This window comes from Crocuta crocuta, unplaced genomic scaffold, assembly GCF_008692635.1.
Source record: "Crocuta crocuta isolate KB4526 unplaced genomic scaffold, BGI_CrCroc_1.0 scaffold121, whole genome shotgun sequence".
Lineage (NCBI taxonomy): Eukaryota > Metazoa > Chordata > Mammalia > Carnivora > Hyaenidae > Crocuta > Crocuta crocuta.
This window is the reverse complement of record NW_027528608.1, coordinates 3,212,643-3,225,723: the sequence shown is the minus strand read 5'-3', so window position 1 is coordinate 3,225,723 and position 13,081 is coordinate 3,212,643. Positions and strand designations below refer to the sequence as shown.

Sequence of the window (13,081 nt, the reverse complement as noted above, 5' to 3'; positions counted from 1 at the left end):
AGCCCCATGCACCTATCACCCAGCTTTAGGAGTGATCGGTTCGGTGGCTGGTCACATGTCATTTCTGCTCCCTCCTGCCTTCCACCCTCAGCTACTGGATTGTTTTGAAGCAGATCCCAGAAAAATATGTCAGGTTGTCATGTGGTTTCATCTGTAGATATTTAGGGATGTGTTTTTAAATGATAAGGACTCTTTTAAAAACTGTAACCGCAATGCCGTTATCACTGCTAAAAAATGTCCTCAATGGCTCTTCAGTGCTGTCAACGATCTAGTCAGATTTCCCAAACCATCTCATAATCGTTTGTCTGTTTGTCTGTTTTGCAGTGGGTTTGTTCAGATCAGAGTCCAGAGGAGATCCACAAGTTATATTGGATTGAGGAGTCTTTAAATCTGTCTTTTCTCCTCACTGCTGAGCTAAACTGCAGTACGCAGAGCTGCACGCACTTCGTGTGTGAGATGCGGTCAGTTTTGACACTTGTGTAGCTTTCTGAAGCCATCACCACAGCCTTATGTGTCTTTTTAGTTTTATCTTCCCCTGTCCTCATTTTCTTTTTCTTCCTTCTTCCCTTCCTCCCTCCCTCCCTTCCTTCCTCCCTCCCTTCCCTCCTTCTTTCCTTTTTTCCTTCTTTCTTTCCTTCCTTCCTTCCCTCCTTCTCTTCTCTCCTTTCTTTCTTTCCTTCTCTCTCTCTCTCTCTCTTTGCAATTCATTCATCCAGGTCATTCACCCTGTAGAGTTTCCTGCATTTTGACTTTTGCTAGTTGCAGTCATGTGGTGGTGTTGATGGCGATCCTCTCTTTCCTGTGTTTCCTGAAATGGGTAGTTAAATCTCAGTGTTGATCTGATTCATTCTTGATTTTTTTGAGGAGGGATGAGGCCTCTTCATCCACAGGGCTGTGTTCTCTCTCAACAAATACTTCCTTTTTCTGCTGTGAGGAGTTGGCGAATCCTCCCCACCCCCCGTGGGGGCTGAGGCTGTGCTGCTGTGATGAGTTGGCGTGTTCCCCCGACCCCCGTGGGGGGCGAGGCCGTGTTGCTCTTTCTACTCCACCTGAGGAACCCCCTGATGACGGCCACTCTTGAAGGCTATAGAGTTTCAGGGTGTCTTCGCAGGGGCCACTTCCACCGGTCCTGGGCGGAGCTTCCAGCACTGGCTCTAGGAGGCGGCAGGAGTTTGAGTCATGGCTCTGCCACTCACTGGCTTTGTGACCCGGACAGGTTCCTTAGTTCCCTTGAGCCTCAGTTTCCTTGTCTGTATGATGGGGATAGCGCAGAAGCTGTTTGCTTTGTGCTGGGTTGCTTTAGGAGATGGGGCTCTGAGGGACCAGGCCGTCATTTTCCTTCTGGGTACACTTGGGTTTGAGAGAGTCCCTGAGCCACTCAGACCCGATGTTGGTGCCCCATTGGCATGGTGGCCACGGTCGGGCCAAAGTTCACGTCTCACATTGAGCCTGCCCTGAAGACAGAGTCTGGCCCTCCAGGACGCGTTGGTGGAGGTGACAGTCGGTACAGGAAGCTGTGTTTCTGCAGCTCACACTACAAACTATGATTGATGAGGCTTAAAAAAAAAAAAAAAAAGAGAGAAAAGACAGGAAGGAAACCGTCTTCAAGGTGCATGGTTTCTCGTTCAGGCAGCTGCACTACGTGTGCCTTTTTAGTTTTGCTTTTCCAAACTACCTGTCTTCATCTGGAACCATCCCTGAGCCTGCTGAGAATAGAGTGGGGCACCCAGGGGGTGGGATGCAGGGCGCCCGTGACCGCCCGCCCCTGTGCCCAGGTGGGGAGCACAGGTTCGTCACCAGGACCTCCATCACCCCGGTCCCCACAGCAGGATGCAGCCTGTCCTGCTGAAGCTGTGGGTGGCACGTCCCTTAGCACTCACCCTCATGTTTTCCAGGTCCTGGTGCCCTGCAAGGGAAGCTTGTCAAGCAGTGTCCAGTCGACGTGTCAGTTCGAGTCCTATATTTTGATACCAGTGGAAGAACACTTTCAGACCTTGAATGGAAAGGTATTCATCTCTTCCTGGGTCAACCAGAGTTGCTCACTCGGTGTTTTGGGAGTGGGGGAGGGTAGGGAAGCCTGCCCGTCCTGTCCCGTCTGTGAGAAACGATGGCTCTGAGACACACACACACACACACACACACACACACACACACACACACGCAGCAGCAGCAGCCGCAGCCCTGAGGGGTAGGAGGAGACACCAGTCATGAGCAGGGCCTGGCCAGACCTCTGCCTGGGATGGGAAGGGATGGAGGGGGATGGGGCGCCTCCTGGATGGGGCAGGTGTGGCGGGGAGGGCTGGCATCTCTCCCTCAGCATGTGGGCCTCCTGCTGATAAGTGCTCCTGAAAGATCATTGGTTTCCTGGCCACAGACTGGACATCAGGGATGAATTTTAAATCTTTAAAAAATAGGGTGTTTTAAATAATCTCAAACCCACAGAAAGTTTCAGTAAAGTACAAGGAGCGCCCCCCCCAGCTAGCTTAGCTGTTAGCTGTTAGCATGTTGGCCACATTTGTTCTGTCAGTCCCTCCCTCCCACCCCGCACACACCATTATTACTTTTTCTGAACCTTTTTCAGAAAAAGTAAGTGTGAGTTACAGACACCATGTCCCTTTATTCTAAAACCATGGATTTCCTGCACAGCCACAGCAGTGGTCGCGCTCCGGAAATCTAACAGTAGGATACTGCTCAATATGCCGTCCTCATAGAGCTGTGCTAATCATTCAAATAATTTTTCCCTTTTATAGAAAACATTTTTTTTTTCTTTTTAGATCCAGGATCATGCAATGCATTCAGTTTCAGTCTTTTTAGTTTTCTCCCATGTGGAACGGCCCTCAGGCTGCCTCTGTCTGTCGTGACATTGACAGTTGGGTTTTGCTCTGTAGGCTGTTCCTCAGCATGGGACTCTCAGACGTTTCCTCACGGAAGGCGGGGGGAGGGGGTATTTCATCTCTCGCGGCCTGTCGTGACAGGAGACACATGATGTCAGTCTGTCTTCTTGTTGATGTTAACTTCGGGGTCTGCATTTTCATTCCTTTATTTATTTTGAGAGAGAGAGAGAGAGAGAGAGAGAGAGAAATTGAAAGGCAGAGGGAGAGACAGGATCCCAAGCAGTTTCCATCCTGTCAGCGCAGAGCCCGACGTGGGGTTCGACCCCACAAACCACAAGACACGACCCGAGCCTAAATCAAGAGTCGGACGCTCAACCCACTGAGCCACCCAAATGCCCTGCGTTTTCTTATTTTTTAGGTTGAGATAGAAGGTTCTGAGAGAGGGCGGCTCCGTTCCTCGCCAGGCCGGGTGCGAGTCCAGGCACACCGGTGTTGTCCCGTGGCTGGGTCCCTCGGTCCCAACGGCCCTGTGGCGGGAAAGGAGGGACAACACACAGGGTCGCCGGGGCGCCAGCCCCGGGTCAGCCGCCCTGTTAGCCCTGCCAGTCACTGTCAGTTTGTTCTCTTCGGGGAACCCAAATCCCCATGGAGGACACAGGAGTCCGGCTTACGGCTTGTCTCCCCAGGCAACCCCACCACGGCCAGAGCGGTGCATGTGGCCAGGATGGCAGCATGCGTGCCAGATCATTCTAGAAGAGCCTTCTTCCTTCCTCCTTTCCCAGAGGCACAGGTTTGCTTCCGCTCTGAGGAGCAGCGTAATGCTTCTCTGCCACAATATTTAAAAGGGATCAGGGTACCTTGTAGCTGCAGCTACGGGGTGAACAAAGGAGAAAGAAAACATTTCGTATCAAAGAGCTAAGCAGAAGAGTGTTCGTGTGCTGTCCCCACTGCAAACCCACACTGGAGCGAAGGCGGGCAGGTCGGAAGAAGTGCCCTGTTGGGGGCCCGCTGAGAGCGGAAGGATGGGCGCCATGGCTGTGGGTGCAGTGACGACTCTCTTGTTCCAGGATGTCTTTATACAAGGAAACAGGATCAAATTAGGAACTGGATTCGCCTGTCTTCTCTCAGTGCCCATTCTCTTTGAAGAAACTTTCTACAATGAAAAAGAAGAAAGTTTCAGCATCCTGTGTATAGCCCATCCTTTGGAAAAGAGAGAGAGTTCAGGTATTCTGGGAAAACAAACCCTTGGGAAATTAGGTTTATTGAACTTCCTCCTGACATAGCTGTTATAAACATCCTATAAACTATTTAAGAGCCCACTTTTAACCTGCATAACTTTACAATAATTCCCCCAAGACTTACTCAAAAAGTCATCCAGAGCCAAGACAATGTGGCTTGGGTCTGCGGTGTATGGTTGCACAGGTTGGACATTATACAACTCCAGGAGGCAGTATTGATGGAGACCTCTGTGTGAATGTTGCCCCCTGGAGTTGTGCAGAGCGGCAGTCCTGGCTTTGACTGGGCCTTAGCTAGCTAGCTCTTATACCATCATTGCCCATCCTGCCACCTCACTCTTGTGCCTCTCTGAGAGCTCATTATTTTTAATAAATAATAATTCTTCAGTCATTCCAGGAAATTGAGACAGCAGTGTGTCAGATGTACTGTGAGGCCTTTATTGTCAGGAGTCAGGGCTTCTTCACCAGAGCCTCATGGCTCATGCCCATGGTCTCAAATTGTTTTGTCCAGGGAAAGGGTTTCCAGAGGACCAGGCTGTCTGGACCCTGAGCTGCTCTTGGGTAGTATCTTGAAATAACTCCTCTCCTCCTCTGGGAGATGGGGCTCTAGACCCTGGGGAAGCAGGGCAAAGGAGGTGATGCTTCCCCCACCTTAGGAACCTGTGAAGGCTTCTGCCATTCTGACTCTCTGTCTCTTTTTCAGAAGAGCCTTCAACATCTTCAGACCCCTTTTCCCTGAAAACCATCGAAGATGTGAGAGAGTTTTTGGGAAGACACGCGGAGAGATTCGACAGGAGCATTGCCTCTTTCCAGCGAACCTTCCGGGAATGTGAAAGAAAGAGCCTGCGTCATCACATAGTCAGTAGCTGTGTCTTGCTTTGCCAGACATGCCCTGCCTCAGGCCAGTTCAAGAGCACGGGGACCCCTCTCCGTTCACTCCGAAACTGTGCTGCCTGCTGTCGGAAGTTTTGTTTAAATGTTCCTCTCTAACTTATAAAAGTAGAACAAGCCACTGGAGAAAATGTGAACATGACAAATTACAAAGATGAATATTATTATCACCTATGTTGAGCCCAAAGGAAATTTTCTCCTGCCCTTCATGCATATACACCTAAAAAAAAAGAAAAGTTGAAAACAATCACATCATTTTATTTGATAAGCTTGTCTTAGGACTTAAATACAGGAAATACATCTTGTGAGATGTTCTTACTCTGGGACACATCACCCATCCTGGGTTCTGTGTCGTCGCCTCAGACTGTGAGAGTGACGGGTTTCTCTGTGTTTGTTGCACAGGACTCGGTGAACGCCCTCTACACCAAATGCCTCCAGCAGCTTCTGAGGGACTCTCAGCTGGTAAGCAGCAGGACTCTGAAAAGAGAGAACGGCGGTTTGCCCGCGCGCCGATGCAAGCTCTTTAACGGTGCTACCTTCTTGTCCCGCAGAAAATGCTTGCCAAGCAGGAGGCCCAGATGAACCTGCTGAAGCAGGCAGTGGAGGTAAGAGGCCGGGGCGGGGAGGGGAGAGAAGGCAGCGGCGCCGGTGGGGGGGTCTCTCCTTGTCACCCCTGCACACCCCCCCACGGCGGTCTGTGCATTGGTTCCACAGATGTACGTCCAGCACGATATTTATGATCTGATCTTTAAATACGTGGGGACGATGGAGGCAAGCGAGGTAGGTTCTCCGTCACCATCATCCCTGTTGGAAGCTGCCTTCTGAACTTTTTCTAAGAGATTTGAAGCTTCCTTAAAATCTGTTGCTAGGATGCTGCCTTTAACAAAATCACAAGGAGCCTTCAGGATCTTCAGCAGAAGGATATTGGTGTGAAACCCGAGTGCAGGTAAGGGTTTGTGCCGCAGGGGCTTGGCATCCTGGGGGGGATGGGGCACTGCTTCTGGAAGCGGGCCTGTCCGCGACAGGGACTGCACGCTGGTGTGACTTAGTTCACACCGAGGAACGGCGCGGGTTTCTGTGGCCAGAGATAAAGGGCTGAGGTTGGTGGATGCGTGTTTCGTAGCTGTCACCCTCCTGTACCTGTCGTGTCAGCTGGGTGGGAGCTCCGGGGCGGGATTTTGCACGGCTGGCCTCTCGGCAGCACACGCTTGCCCAGGAGGCTCCTGCGTGCGGATGTCTCACCTGCCCGTCTGAGGGAGGCCTGCCAGAGAGGCACCTGCCTTTGAATTAATTTATATCTCATTAGGACACGAAACTGCCTAAAGTGTTTATGTTTCAACAGTTTGAGCCCTTTTGAGCAATTTCACTCTGGGGCTAAGGACTTTTTTCCCCCCTAATTTTCTCATGCAGCTATAATATCCTTTTGCATCCTGAATGGGACATTCAAATGGGTTGAGTTTTGCCACTGACCTGAGCCAGATTGCTTCTGAGTTTCTGTTTCTGTTTTTCAGTACATAGTTTGTCATCAGCAGTATAGTAGGCCCAGGTGGAAGGGCCTATAAGCTGGGGTCTCAAGTTGTCACTTGCCAAATTATTTTGCAGTTTCAACATACCTCGTGCAAAGAGAGAGCTGGCCCAGCTGAACAAATGCACCTCACCGCAGCAGAAGTTGGTTTGTTTGCGAAAGGTGGTACAGCTAATTACGCAGTCTCCCAGCCAGAGAGGTTTGTGCTCAGCGGAGCCCAACAGGGGCGTGGATACATCCAGATGCAGGAGTCTGTTAAGGAGCAGTGTTCTCTCTCTCTTTTTAAAAAAAATTTTTTTAACGTTTATTCATTTTTTGAGAGAGAGACAGAGACAGACAGAGCATGAGCTGGGGAGGAGAGAGAGAGAGGGAGACACAGGATCCAAAGCAGGCTCCAGGCTCTGAGCTGTCAGCAGAGCCTGACGTGGGGCTTGAACCACAAACCGTGAGATCATGACCTGTGCCTAAATCAGATGCTTAACCGACTGAGCCACGCAGGCGCCGCGGGGCATTGTTATCCTAAAGGGTCATTCAGATGGGTTCCTACGCAGCAGAGCGTTCCTGAGCAAGCACCCTGGAGTCTGCTCTGATGCGTGGGTGCCTAGCAATGGGGGGAGGAGGTAGGTGAGGCATGATTCAGGTAAGGAAATGGTGGCAGAGAAGTAGCGGTCTCAAAAATGAGCCAGGCTTCCCCACAGCTGCACGGACATCATGTGGCCGATACATAAATCAGAATCCAAGCTGCGTAGGTCCTTTGAGAACCTGACTTTCCAAAGTGAATGACACTGTCCCCTCAAGTCTGAACTTGCCAACACAGCAGCATGTATGATTGATTTTAAACTTCCTGTCGTGTGTTCTCTTGAACCTGTCTTGGCACTAGGGTATGGGGGTATGGCCACATTAGGATATTTAGGGCCATTTGTTTGGTCCAGTGCCGCCCTCTGACCCCCTTCTGCAGCTGTGTTCCAGTCTGAAGATGTTTGGTTGATAACATTTTCTGGCTAAAACTAAACACCTTTAATCTTAAAGAAAAAGGAGCCAAGCTGGTGACGGGTACATGGGGGTGCAGCTGTTCATAAGACCGCTCTTCCTAATTTTTGTGTATGTTTAGAATTTTCCATTACAAAAAGGAAAGCAAAAGAAGCTAAGAAAAAAGCAAAAGGGAGTCATATCCATGTGCCCTTTTGCACTATCCGGGTTTTTAGAATGATTAGCGAATGGACTCCTTAAAATTTCAAAGTGGAAAAAATGGAGAACAAGCTACGCGTGAGCATTAGGTCCTGCAGTACATAAAGCGGAAATAATCTCAGGAGGGAAGAGGCTTACCGAGGTGGCTCTGGGCACACCTCTGTCCACCTTCCCTGACTTCAACCATCCTGCAAGGTGGTGAGGGGGAGCCTGCTTGGAATTCCTTTCTTTTGCACGTGTCCCGAGAGTGCTAGGCACTCCCCTCAAGGGAACGTCTGTTTCGGACAGTGTAAAGGAAACTGTACAGCCGAACCTCTCCCTACCCAAGGCATAGTCTTACTGGATTGCGGTTCTGTGGGCTGGATGACGGTGGGGAGTCGATAGGCTTGTTGGTCTACTTGAGTCTCATGACGGCTTCAGACCTGTGTTTCCCTCCTGCAGTTAACTTGGAGACCATGTGTGCTGACGATCTGCTCTCCGTCCTGCTGTATTTGCTTGTGAAAACAGAGATCCCCAATTGGTAATATTTTCTGTTAAACTATTTTTTGAAAATGGCAAAATGATTTCAGTATAACTACAGGAGATTGAGCGCCCCTCACGAGTCCATTGCTGGGCCTGCCCTGGATTTGTTCTGCACGGGGTGGCTATCATTCCTCTTACAGATGGGGAAACTTAGGTCCACAGAGCTTATACTTCTTGTTCTGGAACATGCAGCTAGTCAGTGATGGAATAGGAAGCTGGCTTCCATTCCAACTCCAAAGCCCATCCTCTTCCGATGGGAACCCCTGGTTCACTTTACAATAATCAGCTTTTTAAAAACTAGCATAACTCCAGGAAATGACCAGGTAGTGGTACTTATTTTCCTAATTGCACGTGCGCTCGGGGCTAAGGGGGTAGCAGTCATAGCTCCCCGGAGCTAGCGGACTTCAATCACTCACGCCGATAGCATTGTTTCTGGAGAGGTGTGGATGGGGTAAACAACAATCACACTTTCTTCTTCCTTTTGTTAGGATGGCAAATTTGAGTTATATCAAAAACTTCAGATTTAGCAGCTCAGCAAAAGATGAATTGGGATACTGCCTGACCTCCATTGAGGCTGCAATCGAATATATTCGGCAAGGAAGCCTCTCCGTTAAGCCGCCCGTAAGATCCCTCCTGCCCTGGCCTTTCTTTGTGGGTGTCAGGGCATGTTCGGTAGGGTTCTGAGGGTGGTGGGTGGGGAGGGGGATTCTTAAATGTCTCCCAAGAACGAGGCCTCCGCTGTCGAAGGGCTGTGAGGCTTGACAGTCCCCCCGCAGACTGAAACACTAAGCACCCAATTGGTTGTGAAAGTTGGCAGTTATGACCGGGATTCACATGGTTAACCTCCTGCTTCATTAATCCTCACCTCAAAAGAATAGGCAGGTGAGGGAGGCTAGAAACCATGAGTTTGGATACCTAGATATCTAGATAAGGCTATTAATAAATGCAATTTTAGGACTCACTGGTCTTATTATTTACTTGGCGAGCTTTGCTTAGGGGAAGTGATTAGGTTTCTTTGCAAAGTGTGGGAATCTTAAACCAAGGTTGCGTTGCCGGCCTGTTTTCCCCAGCCAGCAAAATGTGACAGGACTCCTAGAAATCACAAAGTTGAAATTAATAAAATGAAGAGATTGCTGTATTACAAACCAGGAGTCCTGAGGATTGAACACTCCCTTGGTCTTAATTTTCTGCCGATGTTAGAATCTCCCCAAGTAATGATAAGGTAAAACATCTGGAAAAAACTACAGGCCTGCCTGGGTAGGTGCACTTGGGTAAAAACAGTTCCCCTGACTTCATTCATTGTTAACATGTGTATGTGTTTTCCTGTCTTTTTTCCTTCCCTGTATACGTCACATAATTTATATCATATATAGCGTTTTATGTTGTTTTTTCCCAAAACAATAGTCTTTTTTTTTTTCCTGATTGTTTCTTGCTTACAAATAATATTTGCAATATACAGTTGGCCCTTGAACAACACAGGGGTTAGAGCTGCTGACTCCTCACGTGGTTGAAAATCAGCGTATAACGCCTCAAAAACTTAACTACTGGTAGCGTACTATTGACCAGAAGCCTTACCAATAATATAAACAGTCAATTAAGACATATTTTGGGGGCACCTGGGTGGCTCAGTCAGTTAAGCATCTGACTTTGGCTCAGATCATGATCTTACAGTTCATCAGTTTGAGCCCCATGTCGGGCTCTGTGCTAACTGCTCAGAGCCTGGAGCCCGCTTCAGGTTCTGTCTCCCTCTCTCTCTGCCCCTGCCCTGCTTGCGCTCTGTCTCTCTCTCAAAAAAAACCAAAAAAACAAAAAACAACCCCCCCAATAACCCCAAAAAACTAAATAAATAAAAACATTGCAAAAAAAAAAACTTTAAAAAGAGAGATATTTTATATGTTGGAAGTATTGTATATCATATTACTATAATAAAGTAAGCTGGAGAAGAGAAAGCATTATTAAGAAAAACACACGAATGAGAAAATACATTTAGAGTACAGTGCTGTGTCCGTCGCCGTATAAGTGGAGCCGTGCAGTTCAAACCTGTGTTGTTCAAGGACCAGCCGTGTAAAGTTGCAGTGAAGACAAATACCTCTCATAAACTCACCAGCTAGAGATGCCTTACTGATGTTTTGGTATATACCTTTTTCCTGTGTCTATACAATTGTATTTTTTAACCAAAATTTGAGATTATACTCTTCTTGTTGGCACGGAGACTGAATCCCTGCCATCCCCCTGGTCACCTGGGGGGAGGTGCCTGCCTCCTGAGGGTGCTGCTGTCCCTTTGCTGTTCCCGTCCTGCACCACAGCTATCCTGCTTGCTTACTCTCTGTGGTGTGTAGGCAGGAAGCCCAACACTTGAAGCCTTTGACCAGAATGTAAGGAGGTGGGTGACCACAGAGCAACAGTTGGCTTCCCACATCCACTTGGACTTCACACAATGTCCCGAGTGGGATTGGGATAGTTGTTTTTGTTTGTTTGGTTGGTTTTTGTTTTTTGTTTTTTTGAATTTTTATTTATTTAAGATTTTATTTTTAAGTAATCTCTATCCCCAACATGGGGCTCGAACTTACAACACCGAGATCCAGAGTCTCATCCTCCACCACCTGAGCCAGTCAGGTGGCACTGGATTTGGGGGAGTTTTGAGAGGTGGCCCTTCTTGTGCTGATGTTGGCTTGAACCTGATACCTTGTGTTTGCCCTTGGGCAAGTCTGTCTAAGTTTATGTCCATTGCTTGTCTACACTGAAGATGATGCTGTATGTTTGACCTCTTGCTAGGGGTTTACAAGAAACAAATAGGGTACTTGAACGTGCCTTTGTGAAGCACAAGGTGATCCTGGTGCCCTTCACTTGCTCTTTCGACACCCCTGCATCCAGGCATCTCTGTTTCCAGGTTCTCTGGTGCATCCTGTATGGATGGCCCCAAGGAAGGCCATTAACTTGGGTGGGCAAGGTAGGGACACAGTCCAGTGTGCCCCTCTTGTCTGTGGTGTCTGACCCTGGTCCTGGCCTTTCTGGGTGGGGGGTGGTTGGTCCCATCAGATGTAGGGACAAGGTGTGCGTCATCCTTACAGCTGGCTGTGAAGCCAGTCCCTGGGGTCTTGAGTGGGTCAGGCCTGAGAGATGCCCCTTACTTTATTGACTGAGCAGGGAGTGTGGCTTCCTTGTCTTTTGTGATGCTGGCCCTGAGATTCTGCCAGTGCTGTTGCCTCTGGCCCCAGCTGCTGACTGGATTCTGGTCACCAGTGCAGTTCCATCTTGGAATGTGGGAGTCCACTGCTCTATGTCGGTGGCCTTTCCTGGGGAAGGAGCTCAAGTGTATCCCCGCACAGCAGGTGAGGCTTCTGAAAAGCATTAAGGACTAAGTATTAGTAACTCAAATTGTGTTTTACCATTGCCTCTTTATATAATACAAGGCTGCTTCACAGAAATTTTACCCCTGAAGGTGTCATTGTACTTGAGGTAACCTTATATATATTCTTGAAGCATAAAGACTTAAATAAAGACTAGCTTCTTGAAAATGAGCATTAATGGGATGACTCTAGTTTAACCTTTGTAGACCAAAAAACGGGGAGAACTCTGAAAGAATCGGTACCCTTCTCTGTTCCAGCTTTGTGGGCTTCTGGTCTTTTTCTCTTTATTGGCTTCCTAATAAATAGTATTTACCCCTTTCCCAAATAGATCTGAGCTGACATCTGGTCTCTTCTGGTAGCTCCTTTCTCCTTGAAGATTCAAGCCCTCAGGACTTGCCCCTCTTCAGCGTTGCCATTCATATAGTTACCCAGAGTCCAGGGACCCCAGATTTACCTGAACAACAACGTCTTTGACATTCGTCTGACTTTAAGCTGGTTTGCTGAATAAAATAAAAATAAAGCACTGAATAAAACAGGTTGTTAGAGCCTTATGTAGCTGATGGCAGACAGGAGCAATATGGCTCTCACCCTGAGGGGTTGGTGTGTGTGTGTGTTGGGCTAACCCCCTCAGGAGCCAGTGTGAGGGACCCTGTCTGACAGAGGACCCCAGAAATGGGCCATTCTTAAAGGTGCCTTGGTCTCTGCCTTTAGCCAGATCTCTAACATCAGAACTTAGAGGGCCATAAAGGGCCTTCTCCCATCGTTTTGTCAGGGTTTGGGGAGTTCTTCTGGCAGCAACCAGCTGGGGAAGAAACCACCCTTACTTCCCAGTGAATCTTCTGGGGAAGTTCATTTGTCATTAGTCAAGTTGCAGGTGCTCCAGTGAGCATTGACATGACTTGTGAGGAATTATTTCATAAAGGAGGGATGCATTTTTAGATTTTTGTAGCTAGGTAGACATTACCTGCAATATGAAGACTTGAGTTTATTATTTAGGGTGGACTCTGGTATGTGCTACGATTTGGGAACAGTGGCCATATTGTCTGCTAATTTCATAAGTGTGTGAGAAGAGCAAAAGACCCCCCCTCTCTCCTGCTGGTTGACACGGAGAAGTGCAGAACAGCCCGTCAAATGGTTTTCTCATCTGTATGCCCAGATAAAGTGGCAGGGGGTAGGAATGGGCAGGCGTTAGGACAGCAGTCTGAGAGGAGGAGGAAGACAGGATGGTCCAGGCTTCCATCCGGAGGGTGATGGTGTGTGCACGCTACATTCCACACACAGTGATGACACATTCCACACACGGGTGCAGAGAGACAGCGTGCCACCCCTCGCCCACGTCCCTGCTGGGAAGGGACTATCACGGCTGCTGCTTCCTGTGGGGACAGACGGGAGGTGCTTCTCCCAGCCGGATGAGGCTCTGCTCTCTGGCTCATGGAGAGAGGCGCTGCCGAGATCCTGTTCTGCGCGAAGTAGCAAGGACTGCTCCCGGGTTCTCTGTTTTGAAGGGTCTGTACTGACATCTTGTGACAAGCTGGT

The 13,081-nt window shown here is 48.8% G+C and overlaps 1 protein-coding gene across 3 annotated transcripts in view; it reads left to right on the top strand.

The window, feature by feature from the left end:
• The window catches only part of ANKRD27 (ankyrin repeat domain 27), a 51,840-nt gene that overhangs the window by 15,049 nt on the left and 23,710 nt on the right, over window positions 1-13,081 (top strand). For all 3 annotated transcript variants that reach the window (XM_077754638.1, XM_077754639.1, XM_077754637.1), the window contains exons 3-12: window positions 1,896-2,006; window positions 3,902-4,058; window positions 4,773-4,927; window positions 5,363-5,422; window positions 5,512-5,565; window positions 5,675-5,740; window positions 5,830-5,906; window positions 6,563-6,684; window positions 8,115-8,193; window positions 8,684-8,816. In XM_077754638.1, coding sequence (XP_077610764.1) covers window positions 1,896-2,006; window positions 3,902-4,058; window positions 4,773-4,927; window positions 5,363-5,422; window positions 5,512-5,565; window positions 5,675-5,740; window positions 5,830-5,906; window positions 6,563-6,684; window positions 8,115-8,193; window positions 8,684-8,816 — 1,014 coding nt within the window. The remainder of the gene's footprint in view (window positions 1-1,895; window positions 2,007-3,901; window positions 4,059-4,772; window positions 4,928-5,362; window positions 5,423-5,511; window positions 5,566-5,674; window positions 5,741-5,829; window positions 5,907-6,562; window positions 6,685-8,114; window positions 8,194-8,683; window positions 8,817-13,081) is intronic.